This window comes from Macaca fascicularis, chromosome 5 (genome assembly GCF_037993035.2).
Source record: "Macaca fascicularis isolate 582-1 chromosome 5, T2T-MFA8v1.1".
In the NCBI taxonomy this organism is placed as follows: domain Eukaryota; kingdom Metazoa; phylum Chordata; class Mammalia; order Primates; family Cercopithecidae; genus Macaca; species Macaca fascicularis.
The window spans coordinates 9925135-9943475 of NC_088379.1; the positions used below are offsets into that span (position 1 = coordinate 9925135).

Genomic DNA, 18341 nt, shown 5'->3' on the forward strand with positions numbered 1-18341 from the left:
AAGACAGATATCAACAGAGTGGATTAAAAAATATAGGCCAACTATATGCTTACTAAAAGAAACTCATGTCAAATACAATAATACAGGCAGTTTGAGAATAAAAGGATGGAAAATGTGTTAATCCTTTGATTTTAATTAACTTGCAAAGATTAATCAAAAGAAAGAGTGACTGTATTAATATCAGATCAAGTAGACATCAGAGAAAAGAAAATTACCAGAGATAGACAGGAACACTTTATGATAAAAGGTCCAGCCCACTAAGAAGACATAACTATCCTAAATGTGTGTGCAAACACACACAAAGAAACAGAATTACAAAATATATGCACTGAAAATGGATAGAACTAAAAGAAGAAATAGATGAATTCACAATTGTAGATGGAGACTTCAATACTCTTCTCTCCATAATTGATAGAAAAACCCAACAGAAAATTATGGAGGATATAGAAGAACTCAATAAAACCATCAACCATAGAATCAAATCAACCTCTGTAGAATCCTCCATCTGATAATGGCAGAATAAAATTCTTTTCAAGTGCCCATAGAACATATATAAAGACAGACCACATCCTGGGACATGAAGCAAACCTCAGCAAACTTAAAGTATTTAAAATCATACAGAGCCAATGTGAAATCAAACTGGAAATCATTAACAAAGACACCAGAAAAATTCCCAGATACTTTCAAACTACGCTACACTTCTAAATAACCCATGGGTCAAAGAGGATGTCTTCATGGAAATTGAAAAAAAAATACATTGAATTGAATGAAAATGAGAATGTAACATAAAAATTTTGTAGGAGATGACTAAAAGAATGCTGAGAGGTAAATTTAGAGCACTAACTGCAAATGTTAAAAAATAAAGTCTGAAATCAATAATCTGAGATCCTACTTCAAGAGCCTGGAAAGAAATAGCAAAATAAATCCAAAGGAAATCGAGAGAAGAAAACAATACAGAATAGAAGCAAATAAAAACATAAAATATATTACAGAAAAAATAATCAATGAAACAAAGTTGTTTGCTTAAAAAGATCAATAAAACTTACAAGTTTCTCTGAAAAGGCCGATAAAAAACGAACGCAAATGACCATGACCAGGAATGAAAGACTATTAGGAACATCACTACAAACTATTTAAAGACCTCTCAAAACCCGATGAAAAAAATTAAATGAGAAAATAGGTTAGAGATACCAACAAACATTTCAGAAGAGGATAGGCAGATGACAAATGAGTGCATGAAACGTTCAACATCATTAGCCATTAAAACAATGAAAATTTAAAAACTGCAGTAATTTATCACTACATACCTATTAGAATGGCTTAAAAAACCTCTGCAAAACTTGTACAATTTACTTTCTACTGTACTATGAAAATGTAATTAGGTACAGAAAAACCACAAGAGAGATGAAAATAAAGAACTGAACAAAAATAAATACAAAAAAAAAAATAGTGACTACCAATTGCTGATAAACATATGTTGAAACTGGATCACACATACATTGCTGATGAGAATGTAAAATTGTACGGGGACTCTGAAAAACAGCTTGACAGTTTCTTAAAAAAAATAACAACTAACAATTGCACTCCTGGGCATTTATCCCAGGGAAATGAAAGCTATGTTCACACAAAAATTGGTACACAAATTAATTATAATATTAAAAACTGGAAACAACACAAGTGTCCTTCAGTGGGTGAATGATTAAATAAACTATGGTACATTTGTATCATCATATACTACTCAGTAATACAAAGGAATGAATTGTTAATACATACACAACTTGGGGAACTTCCCAGAGAATTATGTTGAGTGAAAAAAGTCATCAAGAAAGATTACTTATAGGCCGGGCGCGGTGACTCAAGCCTGTAATCCAAGCACTTTGGGAGGCCGAGACGGGCGGATCACGAGGTCAAGAGATCGAGACCATCCGGGCTAACACGGTGAAACCCTGTCTCTACTAAAAAAATACAAAAAATTAGCCGGGCGAGGTGGCAGGCACCTGTAGTCCCAGCTACTTGGGAGGCTGAGGCAGGAGAATGGCGTGAACTCGGGAGGCGGAGCCTGCAGTGAGCTGAGATCCGGCCACTGCGCTCCAGCCTGGACGACAGAGCCAGACTCCGTCTCAAAAAAAAAAAAAAAAAAAAAAAAAAAAAAAAAAAAAAAGAAAGATTACTTATATATGATTCCATTTAATATAGTATTCTGGAAATGAGAAAATTATAGGAATGGAGAACAGACAGGTGGTTGCCAGGGACTGAGGAGGGAGGTGGGGGCTCGAGAGAACTGGGTGTGGTTATAGAAGGGCTGCATCTTGGTGATGATGGAAAAGTTCTGTATCTTGACTATGTCAACTCCATGCCCTGACTGTGATATTGTATAACAGTTTTTGAAAAGATTGCCACCAGTGGAAAATGGGTAAAGGGCACACATAGCTCTTTGCTTTATTTCTTACAACTGCATGAGACTCTACAATCATCCGAAATTTTAAAAGTTTATTTAAAAATTAAAAAGGAACACATTGACATATTTCTCTCCCCAAGAATATGGGCTACTTCTGAGTCATGTTGTGGTGGAGAGAAGTGTAGAGAGCATATGGTATGTGTGGGTAAAATCTGCACTCCTTATAGGGAAAGATAGATGGGGTAGAATATTGATATATTTTCTTCTTTTATTCATTTGCTGATGAAGTCAATTTGTCCACACATTTATATTCTCATACATTCATTCATTTATAAACTTATTAATTCACTTGTACACTTTATCTTCCATTTAAACAGTAGTTATCGAGTTGTATGTTAGGCGTTGTACTAAGCACCAGGAGGGAGAGAAAAGGAGCATGGCATGACCTCTGATTTAGAGAGTTCACATTTATTTATACATTCTGTCAAGCAAGTACCAATCCAACCAAACAACCAAGGTTGACAGGTGCATATTGTATTGCCAAAGCCTGACATACTCCTTGGCATAAAAATATGAATAAACAGCCAGGCGGTGGCTCATGCCTGTAATCTCAGCACTGTGGGAGGACAAGGCTGGCGGATCACTTGAGGTCAGAAGTTTGAGACCAGCCTGGGAAGCATAGTGAGACCCCCATCCCTACAAAAAATACAAAAATTAGCAGGGCAAGGTGGCATATGACTGTAATCCCGGCTACTCGGGAGGCTGAAGCGGGAGGATCGTTTGAGTCCCGGAGGTGAAGGTTGCAGTGAGCCCTGATCGTGCCTCTGCATTCCAGATTGGGTGACAGAGACCCTGTCTCAAAAATAAATAAACAAATAATAAACATGACAAGGTAAACATGGAAGAGGAAAGGAGGGAGGGTAATTCACCAATCTGGTGAAGAAGGACGTACTGAGTCACAGATTCAATGGGATTGAATTTTGATGACCCCCAGTATAAAATCTAAGCTCCTAAGCTCCTAAATAGGAAACACAAGGCTCTCACCAACATGGCTCCAATATCCCCTTCCAGCCCCACCTCCTGCTAGCTCAGCTGGGCTCTATGTGTGTGTTCCTGCTGTTTCCTCCACAGGAATGTCCTTTCCCCACCTGTCAACCAAGTGACCCACTATTACACAACTTTCGATAACTTTCTGTTTCTCCATAGAGGAGGGGTGAATGACATGCTCGTCTCTGCTTTCATAATGTTACCAGTTGGGGCTACCAGGTTCTTTGCGTTTTGAACAAAGAATTGGACAAAACACACAAACAAAACAGGTAAAGAAGGAAGCAACAAAAGTGGATTCATTGAAATCTGCTATTGTACACTCCACAGGGTGGGAGTGGGCCCAAGCGAACAGTTCAAGAGCACCGTCACAAGATTTTCTGGGGTTTCAATACCCTCTAGACGGCAGGGCGCGGTGGCTCATGCCTGTTATTCCAGCACTTTGGGAGGCTGAGGCGGGTGGACCACCTGAGGTCAGGAGTTCGAGACCAGCCTGGCCAACATGGTGAAACACCATCTCTACTAAAAATACAAAAATTAGGCGGGCGTGGTGGTGCACACCTGTAATCCCAGCTACCTGGGAGGCTGAGGCAATAATTGCTTGAACCCGGGAGGTGGAGGCTGCAGTTAGCTGAGATCACACCACAGCACTCCAGCCTGGGAGACAGAGCGAGGCTCTGTATTAAAAACAAAAACAAAACAAAACAAAACCAAAAACCCCAATAAACATTTCTCATGGGTTACTTGGTGTATGCCCTATGTAAATGAAGAAGATGTAGTGAGGTTACCAAGTTATTTACTTTGTGTACACGCTGCATGCAAATGAAGAGGTTTCCTGTCATAGCTGCAGTGAAGTTACGAAGTTATTTACTTGGGCAAGTAGAAAGTACTTAGAAAGTTGGTGGAGGGGGATTCCCTTTGTTTCAGTTCCAGGAAGTGCTTAGGATCCCTCCTTCCTGACCCTATTCTCTTGCCTCAATAACACTTATGTGTACTTTTGATTCAGGTTCTAATCATGCCAGTGGAGTATATTAAGAAGTTCAGGGATCAAATGGATAAAGACTAAATTCTATTTTCCCACTTAATAATTGTTTTAACTCAGGGAAGCTTGTGGGTCTCCCTGAATCTCTCTCTCCTTAAGACTTTATGGATATGAATAGGCTCCTTTCTCAGAACTGATGTGTGGATTAAGAGAAATAACACTAAGAAAGTGTTTGGGAAACTGCGTGGAATGTAGATAGCCCTGAGGAAATGCTAGCTCTTATGGTATTATGGGAAATCCTTTTTGCGTTTCTATCCACTTCTTTGAGGCAGGGATTATTTCTTGTTCGTTGAGACTCTTGTGCAGTAATAACAATATTATTAATAATAATCATGCCTACCCCACAACATATTACTTACTTGTACACAGTAGATAACACAGGTTTGTTGAAACAGCTTGTTTGGGAATAACTAGATTGCAGGATTTCTTGTGTCTCTTCCAGTTAGATCACATTAATCTGTGTTCACTGAAATTCTAGTGCTCCCTGGAGAGGTCTGAGGATAACACAGGAGTCAGAGACAGAGAGAGAAAGAGAGAGAGAGAGGGGTGGGGAGGGACAGAGAGAGAGAGGAAGGAGTCAGGGCTGCGTGGCTTTGGTTACTTTTATATGTCGGTGGGATATATGAGTTTGCCCAGGGATTAAAAAGCAGCTATTTGAGCAAGAAGTTCTTGCTTGTCAAGATAGCATACGATGCTTTGCCAGGGCCAGGTGCGGTGGCTCACGCCTGTAATCCCAGCACTTTGGGAGGCCCAGGCGGGAGGATCACAAGGTCAGAAGATCGAGACTATCCTGCCTAATATGGTAAAACCCCGTCTATACTAAAAAAAATACAAAAAATTAGCCAGGCATGGTGGCGAGCCCCTGTAGTAGTCCCAGCTACTTGGGAGGCTGAGGCAGAATGGCGTGAACCTGGGAGGCGAGGCTTGCAGTGAGCCGAGATCAGGCTACTGCACCTCCAGCCTGGGCGGTAGAGCGAGACTCCGTCTCAAAAAAAGAGATGCTTTGCAAGATATTTCAGACCAAGAGTCCACGGGGTTGCGGGATGCTCTCAGCATAAGTCCTTATTATTAGACTGAAGAAACTGTATAAGGGCTTATACATTACTATACATTTCATATTTATACATATTTAACATTATCTAAATATAATGTATATATGCACATATCACAGTCCCATCTTTGATCTTTGTTTCACTGTTTCATCTGCCCAGGATACTTTCTGCTGGATACCTGCGTGGATAACTCCCTCGCTTCATCCTTCGAGTTGTTGCTCACATGTCACGCTCTTGAAGAGGCTTCTCCTGTCATCCTATGTAATTCTACAACCTGTCTTCCCTATGCTCAGAATTTGAATCCTCCTCATCCTTCTCTACCTTTTCCCGTTGTGATAGCTTAAGTCATCTTCTGGAATGCTATACACCATACTTGATATTACATTTTTAGTTTTTTTTTTTTCCCCTCACCCATTATAACGTAAGCGCAATGAGGGCAGAAAGCTCTTTCTGTTTTGTCCACTGCTGTATGGTAAGTGCTTAGAACAGAGGACAGGAACCCTGTACATGTCCAAAGTTGGGTGAATAAAAGAATAAATCAGATGGGGCTTTAGAGAGGCAACAGCTCTTAGGAAGAAGAGAGGAATGAATGAATGAATTTATTTTACAGCAAACATTCCCAGATAGGAAGGATGGATTTGCTTAGAGGTCATCCAAAAAAGGCAGGAGCAGGTACAGCCTGGGGCTCACGCTGTCCTATTGTTTTATTGCTAAGCCCCTATCCCCTTTGTGGGAAGGGAATTTCCCCTTCTCCTGGTGACCCAGCAGACCTCAGAGGAGGTTTAGTGACAAGAGAGAAGAGAAAGCTTATTTAATCTCAATTATCTGAGACTAAAAAATTCAAAGACCCAAGAGGACAGTGGTGGAAGAACTTATTTCTGAAGCAGGGAGGAGGGTGGAGTCACGCACACCTGTGAAGAAGAGGTGAGGAGGACAGGCTTTGTCTCCGACCCTCTATCTGTTGAGCTCACAGTCCGTTTCCCTTGTGAAGGAAAGGGCCAAGGAGACTAGAAAAGGCACATAATGCCTCCCCAGGTCCCGTAGCACCATGGGGATAGAACTGCTTAACCAGGGGTTGCTCACTGTAGTCCGCGGGGTAAGACGTGCCTTGAAAAGGTCACACGATTTAATGCCTTGACTGGAGCACACCTTCTCCACTCCGCCAGGGTCCCCTCTCCTCTGGCTTTGTACCAGGCCAGGGCTCACAGCTTTGCATTATCATTTGTTATGTGTACCAGGTGGTCTGGGCCCTAGCCTTCATTTGGGTGGAGTGTGAATTCTAGGTAAAGAAGTGTGGGCAAGATCTTTTCTGGAACTGGAAGCAGAGGGCACTGCACCCCTCCCTAGCCTCCTCCTTCACAGCATCTGCAAGGACGCCTGTGCAGGTTCCTTGGCCATCAGAAGTGACTAACCCCTCATAAATCCAAGCTGTAGAAAGAAAGAAATCCCCATTCCCCCTTCCCAGCGAAAAACACATTCTGTAGGACATTTAGAAATAAAAGTTTACAAGGAGGTTCCTGTAAATGGGGTATTGCAGATCTGTTAGTTTGCCAGGGCTGTGGTATCAAAGCAGCACAAACGGAGTGGCTGACACCAATAGAAATATATTGTCTCACAGTTCTGGGGGCCAGAGGCTGTGAGCAAGGTGTGGGCAGGGCTGGTTCCTTCTCAGAGCTGTGAAGGAGAATCTGTTCCAGGCCTCTACTTGCCCCTGGGGTTTCTGGCAATCTTTGACATCCCGTTGCTTCTGCCAACGTCACCCTGGCCCCCGGCTTTACGTTTTTCCCTATGTGTGTTTCTTTTTCTTTCTTTTTTTTTGAGATGGAGTCTCACTCTGTCGTCAGGCTGGGGTGCAGTGGTGAGATCTTGGATCATTGCAACCTCTGCCTCTCGGGTTCAAGTGATTCTCCTGCCTCAGTCTCCCGGGTAGCTTGGACTACAGATGCCTGCCACCACACCCAGCTTATTTTTGTATTTTTAGTGGAGATAAGGTTTCACCATGTTGGCCAGGGTGGTCTCGATCTCTTGACCTTGTGATCCACCCAACTTGGCCTCCCAAAGTGCTAGGATTACAGGCGTGAGGCACCACGCCTGGCCCTATGTGTGTATCTGTGTTGAAATTTCATCTTTTTGTAAGGACACCAGTCATAGTGGACTGGGGACTCAACCCACTCCAGTATGCCCTCATCTTAACTAATTACATCGCAATTGTTCTATTTCCAGGTAAGGTTTCACTCCTACGTCCTGGACATTAAGATTTCAGCGTATGAATTCCAGGTGGACACAATCAACTCCTAACAAGGTAGAGCAAAAATTTCAATTGTAAACTTATTATTATTGAAGATTAAAACAACCTCTTTAACCTTCCAATTATATAATTGCAAGAACTGAAGCCCAGATAAGTTTTAGGGTAGTTTGAAGTGGGAAAGACATGCCTCTCCAGCTCCACCCATGATAAACCACATGGTTTAGAATCCCTCATTGTGAGCCGCATCCTTCCCGTGGGTATGACAATGCCTGCTTGTTGTTACCTAGCAGGAACGTTAGAGATCAAATGGAACTGTTGCTATGAAAACGTGTTGTTACCTGTAACAGACGTGTTTGTGTAACAGCTGTTTCTTTAAGGCCATATAGCAAGTGACGGGCCAACATGCAATAGGTACCTATCGAGCATCACATCAAGTCTGGAGTTTGTTCCTCAGACACAGCACTGTCTCAGTCATTCTTTTATGTAGAGGTCAGTGCAGAAGCCTGAGACTCACAAGCAGGCAAAGGGGACATGTGGCAACAACTCATTCTCAAGCAGTAAAAAAATTGAAATTTGACCCAGGAAATCCAAGTCAATTATGTGGGGAACTCGTGTAGAGCAAGGGCCGTTACTCTTTTCACTTGCAAAATTCTCAGCAAAATAACTGATCTTTCTGCCCACTTAAGGACACGAGTAGGAGGGTAAACAAGCACAGTTTGCCGGTGGGGCTCATACTGAAGGTCAGCTTGAGAGTCGTGGAAAATTCCGTGGTGGAACACAAGGCAACTGAAAGATCATTTTGTCAGTTACCAGCAGGGTGGAGTAAGACGGGGGTTTGCACCAAGACATTCACTCACTAGCCGTGTTAATGGTGGAATTGGAGGGGGTCAGTCTAATTAAATTCCTGCTTCATGGTTTCCTCCTCTGTTAAATGGGGATACAGCTATTTATGCATACCTGGGATCAGCTACTCTAAAGTGTGATCAGACAGCACTTATTGAAATAAAGCATCTACACACCCTATGGGCCTGCAATGCCATTCTGGGGTATAGACCTAGAGAAAGCCACACCCCAAAGGGTGAGGGGACAGGCATCAGAATGCTGACTGCAGCCTTGTTTGTGAGAAGAAAGAAGTGGAGACAGCCAAGCTGCCCAACGCTAGAGCAATGAATGAGTAAAATACTGGAGATGAAATAATGGAACACCAGGCAGCAGAGAGAAGAAATAAACTAGAACAGTGGTTCTCAAACTGTGGTATTAGGACCAGTGACATCAAAATCACCTGATAACTTATAAAAAGTGCAAATTTCTGGGCCCCAACCAGTTCTAGTGAATCAGCAAGTCTGGAGATTGGGCTTAGCAATTTGTTTTAACAAGCTCTCTAGAGGATTCTGATGCATACTGTGCTCAAGGTTGAGAACCACCAAATTAGAGGTACACATGGATAGACACTGAAACAGTCTTACACTAAAAATACTTTGCCTCCTAGTGGATATCATACAATGTCTGGACACATATTTGGTTGTCAGAACTGGGGAAGGGCTTCTGGTATCTACTGATGGGGCCAGGGCTACAGCTGAATATCCTACAGCGCACGGGGCAGCCCAGCACAACAAAGAATTATCCAGCCCTAAATGTCAGGAGTCATGACACTGAGAAGCCGTGATGTGTCTCCTTCACAAAGTCTTTCTTGCCTCCCCAAAAACAATATTTGCCAAACATTTTTAGAAGAATACACAAATACCATGAGTTTTTAATTAGGTGTTCTGTTGTTCTATTGTGAAGAACAAACAGGAACAAAGCAACATTTTATCCTAGAGAGAGCGAGAGCGAGAGCAAGAGCGAGAGAGAGAGAGAATGTAGCTAAAAGCATTTATAATAGTTGACCTTAGTGTTGAGAAATAACATGACATGATGCCTAAAGCAAAATCTCTCGGCTTCCCCTTGGTCAACAGGTACCTTTACCAATGAATTGCTGCAGGTTTGGCATCACCTCAGTGGTCACTGATCTGTGATATATCTTTCCTTCCTTCCTTCCTTCCTTCGTTCCTTCCTTCGTTCCTTCCTTCCTTCCTTCCTTCCTTCCTTCCTTCCTTCCTTCCTTCCTTCCTCCCTCCCTCCCTCCCTCCCTCCCTCCCTCTCTCTCTTTCTTTCCTTCTTTCCTTCTTTCTTTTTTTGAGATGGAGTCCCCACCTGTCACCCAGGTTGGAGTGCAGTGGTGCGATCTTGGCTCACTGCAAGCTCTGCCTCCTGAGTTCACGCCATTCTCCTGCATCAGCCTCCCGAGTAGCTGGGACTACAGGTGCCCACCACCACACCCGGCTAATTTTCTTCTATTTTGTATTTTTAGTAGAGACGGGGTTTCACTGTGTTGGCCAGGATGGTCTCCATCTCCTGATCTCGTGATCCACCCGCCTCGGCCTCCCAAAGTGTTGGAATTACAGGCATGAGCCACCTCGCCCAGCCCCTTTCTTATATTTTTAGCATATACATTTGATATTATTCTTGACTTGTATATTTAAACATATCCAAGTTTGATCACTTTATACAGCAATTAATTATTCTGTGGAATCATATCTTTTGCCATGAACTTCAACCCATATGCATATTTTATATGACGATTTCTGTTAATTTCCTGATAATACATAATCCTTGTTAATATCTCAAACTCAAATCTTTGGAGCATTGCTAAGTGAGAATGATTGCTTCCTCTTCTGAATTTGTCTCTTTGTGTCCTGGTTGGCACTCTGTACCTTTTAATTCAGAGTCTGGATTGTCTTTTACTGATCTTACACCAGTCAGAAGGGCTGTTACTAAAAAGTCAAAAAATAACAGATGTTGGAGAGGATGTGGAGAAAAGGGAACTCTTATCTACTGTTAGTAGCAGTGTAAATTCGTACAGCCTCTATGGAAAACAGTATGGAGATTTCTCAAACAACTGAAGCAAAACTACCATTCCATCCAGTCATCCCACTACTGAGTATCTACCCAAAAGAAAAGAAATTGTTTTATGAAAAATAGGCCCACACTTGCATGTTTACTGCAGCACCGTTCACAAGAGCAAAGTCTCAACCTCAGTGTCCATCAACAGATAAAGAAAATGTTACACACTCACCCACACCCACACCTGCACCCACTCACACACTGAAATACTATTCAGCCATAAAAAGAATGAAATCATGTCTTTTGAAGCAACACTGATGAAACTAGAAGCCATCTCAAGTGAAACAATCGGAAACGGAAAGTCAAATAATGCCATGGTTTGCTTTTGGTGTTCATCGAACCTCTATGCTGTAAGAACTATAAGGAACATTGCAAAAATTTGCAACATATAATTTATATTCAATTACCTGTCCATTACCTTTTCCCCCATGATATTTACTTGACCACACTTCATTAAATGTTTAGTGTATAGTTCTTGCAAGTATGAAAGATTAGATAGATAAAGCACAAAAGATGCGTGTTGGAAATTTCCCAGAAGAATGGTTACTATATACAGTCTCATGGTGATACTTTTTACTGCCATTCGTTTTTGAAAAACAAATGGATTTGAAATATAGACACTTATTTATATGAATCAAACCTCTAAGTTTATCCAAAGAAACCAAGAGGATGCTGAGTGGCACAATGTGAGTTGAAGATTAAAAGCCAAAAGATATGGCCAGTGGCTGTTTTGGCAGAGGCTGTGGGGTCCTAGTCACGCCAATGCGCCATGAGTATTTCTGGGCACCTACCTGCCAAGCATGGGGTCTGCATAGCCACCATCTGCAGACACCCTGGCTCATCACTGCACTATTGAACCTCACATTGCACAGACTTTCTTTCCATGGTGTGGTGCTCCTGCAGTTTTCCCCCATTTCACTAAGTGATACCAGCATGCCCTCAACTCTCAGAGTCATTATATGACTCCTCTGTTTCCCTCACCTTCAATGTTGGTTTATTGCCAAGTCTTACTGATGGCACTCCCTCTGAAATATATCTGAAAATCTGCCTGCTACTCATTCCCATTCAGCCTTCATTGGCTCTTGCTGGATAAATATAATGACCTTGAACTGTACATTGAATTTTTAATCTTGCATTTGAATACAGTTCTGGCTGTCTCCAAGTTTCCCTTCCCCTACCTCAAAAGGGAGTTGCAACTGCAAGTGAAGTATATCCTGCTCTATAGGTTTAGAAATAGAACCACCACTGAAATACATGTTCCCAGTCTCCCAGCACCTTGAGATCAAAGGAAAAAAACCCAACCAATCAAAATCTTACATGCCTCATGAACTGGAAACTCCAGAACTACTGAGATTTTCATACAGGTCTATTCTTACTTCATTATGGTCACCTCTAGTTTACAACTATATGTATGTTTAACCATTTCAGTTTATGAGGGTTTTTTTTTTTTAACCATCACATGCATACTGTGTCTATTCCCTGTGACACCATCCCAAGCATGGAATTCATTCGCTTAATTAATTTACACTCATGTGCACACATACACACACGCATCTTTTTGTGTGTGGACTTTACTAAGGTTTAGTTAGAAAGGAAAGCTACAGATTTCTTGGGTACATGTGATATTATGATACATGCATACAATGTGTAATAATCAAATCAAGTTAAAATATCCACCACTTCAAACATTTATCATTTGCGTTGAGAACATTCCATATGTTCTCTTCTAGCTACTTTGAAATATACCATAAATTATGGTTAACTATAGTCACCACACAGTGTTATCAAACATTAGGCCAAATTCCTTCTATGTAACTGTATTTTTGTACCCATTAACCAACTTCTCCAGGAATTTGCACAATCATTATGTATTAGTTTTAGAAAAAGAATTATTTACTTCTCATCAACAAAAACTTCAAATGAAATAACAGATATTCTTTTTTTTTTTTTTTTTTTTTTTTTTTTTTTTTTTTTTTGAGACGGAGTCTTGCTCTGTCGCCCAGGCTGGAGTGCAGTGGCGCGATCCTGGCTCACTGCAAGCTCCGCCTCCTGGGTTCCCGCCATTCTCCTGCCCCAGCCTCCCGAGTAGCTGGGACTCCAGGCGCCCGCCACTGCGCCCGGCTCATTTTTTGTATTTTTAGTAGAGACGGGGTTTCACCATGGTCTCGATCTCCTGACCTTGTGATCCGCCCGCCTCGGCCTCCCAAAGTGCTGGGATTACAGGCGTGAGCCACCGCGCCCGGCCTCAGATATTCTTTTTCTGAGACACTCTCTGGCAATGCAAGCACGGGGGATTTCTCCCCGGGGGGTCGGGGCTCCTCGTCCTCCAGTCTCATGCCACCGGGCTACCCATTCCTCTCCTCTCACGCAGCGGTTTTTAGCCACATCTTTTGTTCCTTAGTTTCTGCTAATCACAGTTCTCAGGCCTTTTCTATAACTTCAGCTTATCAATGTTACTTCAGAGAAAGACAGATTCTTCCTAAGAGGAACTCTCTTTCATCTGTTAAGATAATATGTTATTATTCTCTCTTAAAAGGGGCTGAAGATTTCCACTCGTGTTGAATGTTTCTAACAATTTGAGTTTGATATTTACCCTACAGCTATTTACCAATAAGTTCTTATGAGTTTGGCATCCTTTTTGTTGCTGCGATATCATAACGGTATGCAAAACCTGTCGAGAATTCTGCTCTCATGGAGGGTAAAATCCATCCATGTGGTAGCATCAGTTACTGTTAAAGCGTAACTACAAAAAGAGAAGGTTTTGCAAGAACGGAATTCAGTCCTATGAAATCATACCACGTGCGAATCTAACCTAGTTTAAAGTTTGGTGAGTTTGAAGCAGTGGTTTGCTGCTAAAGGATTAGCGACCGTCTCTCTGAGTGGTGAGGCAGGGGACAAGCTCTAGTGAGTAGTATTTGCTGATTTTCATGTTGTAAATGTGCTCATTATGGCTGATTTCAAGCTACCAATGTCTGAATGTGGAATTGGGGACAAGTGCAGTAGCCACCATCATATAGCACTTGTATTATGCAAAAATGACCTCAAGATTATAGAGTACAATGTGGTGAAAATAATTAGAAAGTAATGAGTTTTGCATATTTATGACCTTTGTTTTTAATATACTTATGTTTATGTAATTTCATTTTAAATAATAGCTCTGTTGAACAATCAGCTCATAAAATGTCTGAAAATTTAACGGTCAGTCCTTGTGAGCTCATTCAAGCTATATCTGGCACATTACTGAAGGTTGGGTGGATTTAACAGGATTTGAGGAGCATACAGAGCTAGCAGCCCATGCAAGGTCCTGTGGTGAGAGAGAGATTGGCAAGGCTGTTATGGCTTTTTGCACTTCATCTTAATAACAAGTGAAAAAGCTACAGGTTTTTAAGTAGAAGTGAAATGGTATGACTGAACTTTGGAAAGTCCTGTGGTGAGACGAGGGGGTTTTCCACTGTCACTGAGTGGTTTTGTTTGAATTTGAGTAAACACCCAAGGACAAGGGTTCAGGCTCTGAATGGGGACTAGTCTTTTACATTCCATCCAACTCTGAAGTTGCATGGCAATCAAAGAAAGACGAAACTAGTAGAGGCAGAAGAGGTGAGAATTGATGAATTAAGAACCTAGAAGGGGTGTGTTGCAGCACATTATAAGTATAAATATATTTTAAAAATGACAGCAATTCGAGGACCAAAAAAAAAAAAAAAAAAAAAAAGCCTTATCTTTAAAATAAGTAGCCACAGGAAGCCAAGTGAGTCAGGTGTTTTTTCTCTCTCTCCCTCCTCATGGGTTCCTATTTTTAAAACATCACTTCCTTGAAGTGTCAGACAATTATATCTGCTAATATATTTTTGCCAACATGATCCTAAAGAGAATAATGTGGATTATTTATGCTGCTCCTGTTTGGCGAGAGTGAATAGGGCAGTAAATGCTCTGACATTTCATTTTAGGAAATTTCTGGTGCAGGAGATTCCAGAGAGCACAACCCAAGATGAAGAAGACAAACGAGCAGCTTCAACGTAGAGGGAAAATAATCCACCAGCAATTCCGAGCCCCCCTTTCAGTTATAGCTGTCATTATGGTATTGGCTTTTATTCCCCCCATCCCCAGGTGATAGCCACAGCTTCCTGTCTTCACAGCTGCTTGTCTCAGGGGTGCCTCTGCCAGACCTCTTTCATGGCAAGAGCCCTGATGCCACTACAGCCCCCACGTCTGCCTATAAACCCCGTGCGACAATCCACCCCTTGGTCACCAAACCCTTCAAGTCACCACCACCCTGGACATTCACGACAACAGCCCACCTTCCCCATTTCGCTGCCCATTCAGACCCTGTTCCCATCAGTCCTGGCCCAGGTTAGTCTCAAGAAAAATACCTATGGAGACAGTCAAATTCCTGCCTCATTATGTATTAACCGTGTTATACTTGGTAAACTGGGGAACCTCTCTTGGTCTTAGTTTTCTGATGTATAAAATGGGGATTTTTTTTCCAAGTTAGGTATTGAGAAAATGAGTGTTTCAAAGTGCCTAGCACCATCAGTGAATGACAGCACACTGCTTTCTGTGATTATTAATTTTATGCACTACCTGGTTTGCCATGCATCTGTGTGTTTTTCAAAGGCCTGCTAATTTATTCATTCTGAGCATCTGCCATATGCCAGGCACCATGCTGTCCACCTTCTTTTGCTGTCTGTAGTTGATAGGAGCTTGTTGTATTTTGTCTAGAGATGCTTTTATCACTTTTCATAGAATATTAGTTCTGTGTTGCTGCTGAACTAAGTGCCAGAGATCTACAGAGAATGCAGAGATGTGTTCCGGACCCAGAGAGTTGACATTCCTGCATATCCATCATACATTAGTGTCATTCTCCTGAAGAGTCATTTCTGAATATATATTGCTTATGTTTACTCCCCAAAAGTGCGTTTTTAAAGTTAGTCTATGGCCAACTGGCCCATTAGAGACACACATCTTTTTCTTTTCTTTTCTCTTCTTTTTCCTTTGGAGTGGAATAGGAGAAGGAGATAAACCACTACTCAATAAGCATCTACTACGTAACTGCACTTCTGTGAGTTTTATAGTCATTATCTCATTTTTTCCATAAAAACAACCATATGAAAAGCCTTTCTTTACGTGGTTTTATAATCAAGTTAGCTAAAAGTCAGAGAGGTTAAGGAACGGACTTCCAATCCTAGGATTTGCAAAGCCTGAACCTGGGCTTCCTGACACCAAACCTGGGCATTTTGTTGCATGCAATGCTATAAATCTATGGTTGACTGCATAATTCCACCATTCTGGTCTTGGGCCCACACATATCCTCTCTCACAGCATTATGGCAAAAATGGTTACATTGTACTGTCAAGTGAGAGAAACCTGACATTAACCAGCTGAATCTTTCCCTCTTCTTTATTAGAGAATTCAGGTCACTTTTACTCAGGACCAGTCTGTTGAGAAGTTTGTCCTTTATGTGATTGAGGGAAGCATAACAAAAGTAAAGTCGAACAGACTCACCATTGAAGACACAGCAATTTAGCAAGAAATATGACTAAATGACTTGCAACTGTATTCACCATGTGTCTTCTAGATTATGGCCAAATCCCAGCTGCCATCACAAACATCTTCTTTGATGTCAAAACTCCTGGTATTTTACATCAGTGCTTCTTCAGAAAGCTCATCCCTTTCTGGCCCCCTTGTAAGGATGTTGGACTCTGGGGATCTTGGTCTATTTGATGAGTACAGTGGTCAAGGAGAGCCAGATCAGACAGAAGCACCTGCCTGCTACCCACGGGGACATGAAGTTGTTAACAGCAGCCTGTACTCTGCTGGCTCTGGGACAAAGCAGGTGAGCTGAGCTGAGGTGAGTGGTGGGGGTGGGTGGCGCATAAGCCCGACTCACAGCTGCTGTTGACATCAAACAGTCACATGTTCCCACCGTGCCTGTTGTTTGTGTCAATGAAGGGTACGCCCTGAGGTCAGGAAACTCAAGATTTCTCCCATCCAAATCTTCCTAGAGCAAAGGCAGCAAATGTGCCATTTCTTTTCTTTCTTTCTTTAGAGGCATTCTGTGTAAGATCAGGATGCTAATGCTTGGTTATGTCCATTGCAAATATCTTCTCCCAAGATGGGACTTGCCTTCTCACTGTTTTCATGGAGTCTTTTGATGGAAAGAAGTTCATATTCCATTTCACATTGATTGGTGGCGGTTGCCTGCAGCATAACTTTGCAAAGAGTTCTGAGATCCTGGGCTGGCTCAGTAGGAAAGAGAACTGTGATCTATTAGAAATGTCTGACAACCATGCAGGCTCCTGGGACTGTTATTTTATAGCCCTGGAATACGCTAGCTAACTAGTCAAATGGATTTCAGCTCACATTCCTGCCAAGGTACCTATTGGATAGAAATCTGGGAACATGCAAATGCAATGATACAAATTCGTGAAAGAAGCAGGGATAGTGCAGACATTCAGTAAATAGTAGACACACACACACATAGATGGTTTCTCAAGGAGAAAGGTACGTTTTACCTTCCTAGGGGAGGTGAACTAAGCTCTAGATTTGAAGGATGAATAAGTTTAAAAAGTAGAACAAAAATGGCATGTTTTCAAATATGCAAGACTAATAAGTTCTAGAGATTTTTTATACAGCATAGTGCCTATAGTCATCAATACTTTATTACGAATTTAAAAAATTAATATTAAAAAATAATATCAAATAAACAAATGAGCAAATAAAACAAAGAACACAAGAAAATTTTAGAGGTGTAGCATATATTTATTGCTTAATATTGCTATTTTTTTTTTCTTGTTTGTTTTTTTGTTTTGAGACAGAGTCTCACTTTGTCACCCAGGCTGGAGTGCAGTGGCATGATCACTGCAAACTCTGCCTCCTGCGATTCCCTTTCTCAGCCTCCCAAGTAGCTGGGATTACAGGCACTCGCCACCATGCCTGGCTAATTTTTGTATTTTTAGTGGAGATGGGGTTTCACCATGTTGGCCAGGCTAGTCTCAAACTCCTGACTTCAAGTAATCAGCCTGCCTCAGCCTCCCAAAGTGCTGGGATTACAGGTGTGAGCCACCGCACCCAGCCATTGCCTTAATGTTGTGGTGATGGCTCCACAGGTATGTCCAAAATCATCACATCGTATACATTAAATATGGGCAGTTTATTGTATACCAATTAGGCCTCGATAATACTTTTTAAAAAAGTCAATAAATAAACATGGGCAGTGGTATGAACAGCATGGAGCATCCATGGAAGTTCAAGCTGTTTTGTGGGCCAGGGTCATTTCAGGCCGGCGTAGCCTGTGATGGGAAGAGTAAGGCTGGAGAGGCTGCTGGGGTCTATGTTGTCATGAGCGCACCTTCTCTGTGTTAAAAAGTTGAGATCTTACTCTAACAATTATGGGGTTCCTGGTCTTTGTCCTATTTATTAGCTTCAGGGTGAAATGTGTGAGATTATAAAATAAGGCTTGGCAGACAGGAAAGACAGAATAACAAGAACATGAGGCAGGACAGGCTTAGAAATTAGCAGGTGGCTAGTTAGCAGCCTCAGATCTTTCATCAAGGAGCTGGGCTCAAACTACATGTTTGGCTTTAGCAGAAGCTTCTGTTTGAGGATAGAAGGCTA

At 41.8% G+C, this 18341-nt stretch overlaps 1 protein-coding gene across 1 annotated transcript in view; it reads right to left on the reverse strand.

Annotated features, from left to right (window-relative positions):
• The window catches only part of CLNK (cytokine dependent hematopoietic cell linker), a 244203-nt gene extending 227655 nt beyond the window's left edge, over nucleotides 1-16548 (reverse strand). Inside the window, exon 1 of the mRNA XM_005554485.5 lies at nucleotides 16230-16548. Within this exon, the coding sequence (XP_005554542.3) occupies nucleotides 16230-16232 (3 nt within the window). The 5' untranslated portion in view covers nucleotides 16233-16548. The remainder of the gene's footprint in view (nucleotides 1-16229) is intronic.
• Nucleotides 16549-18341: the final 1793 nt, after the last annotated feature.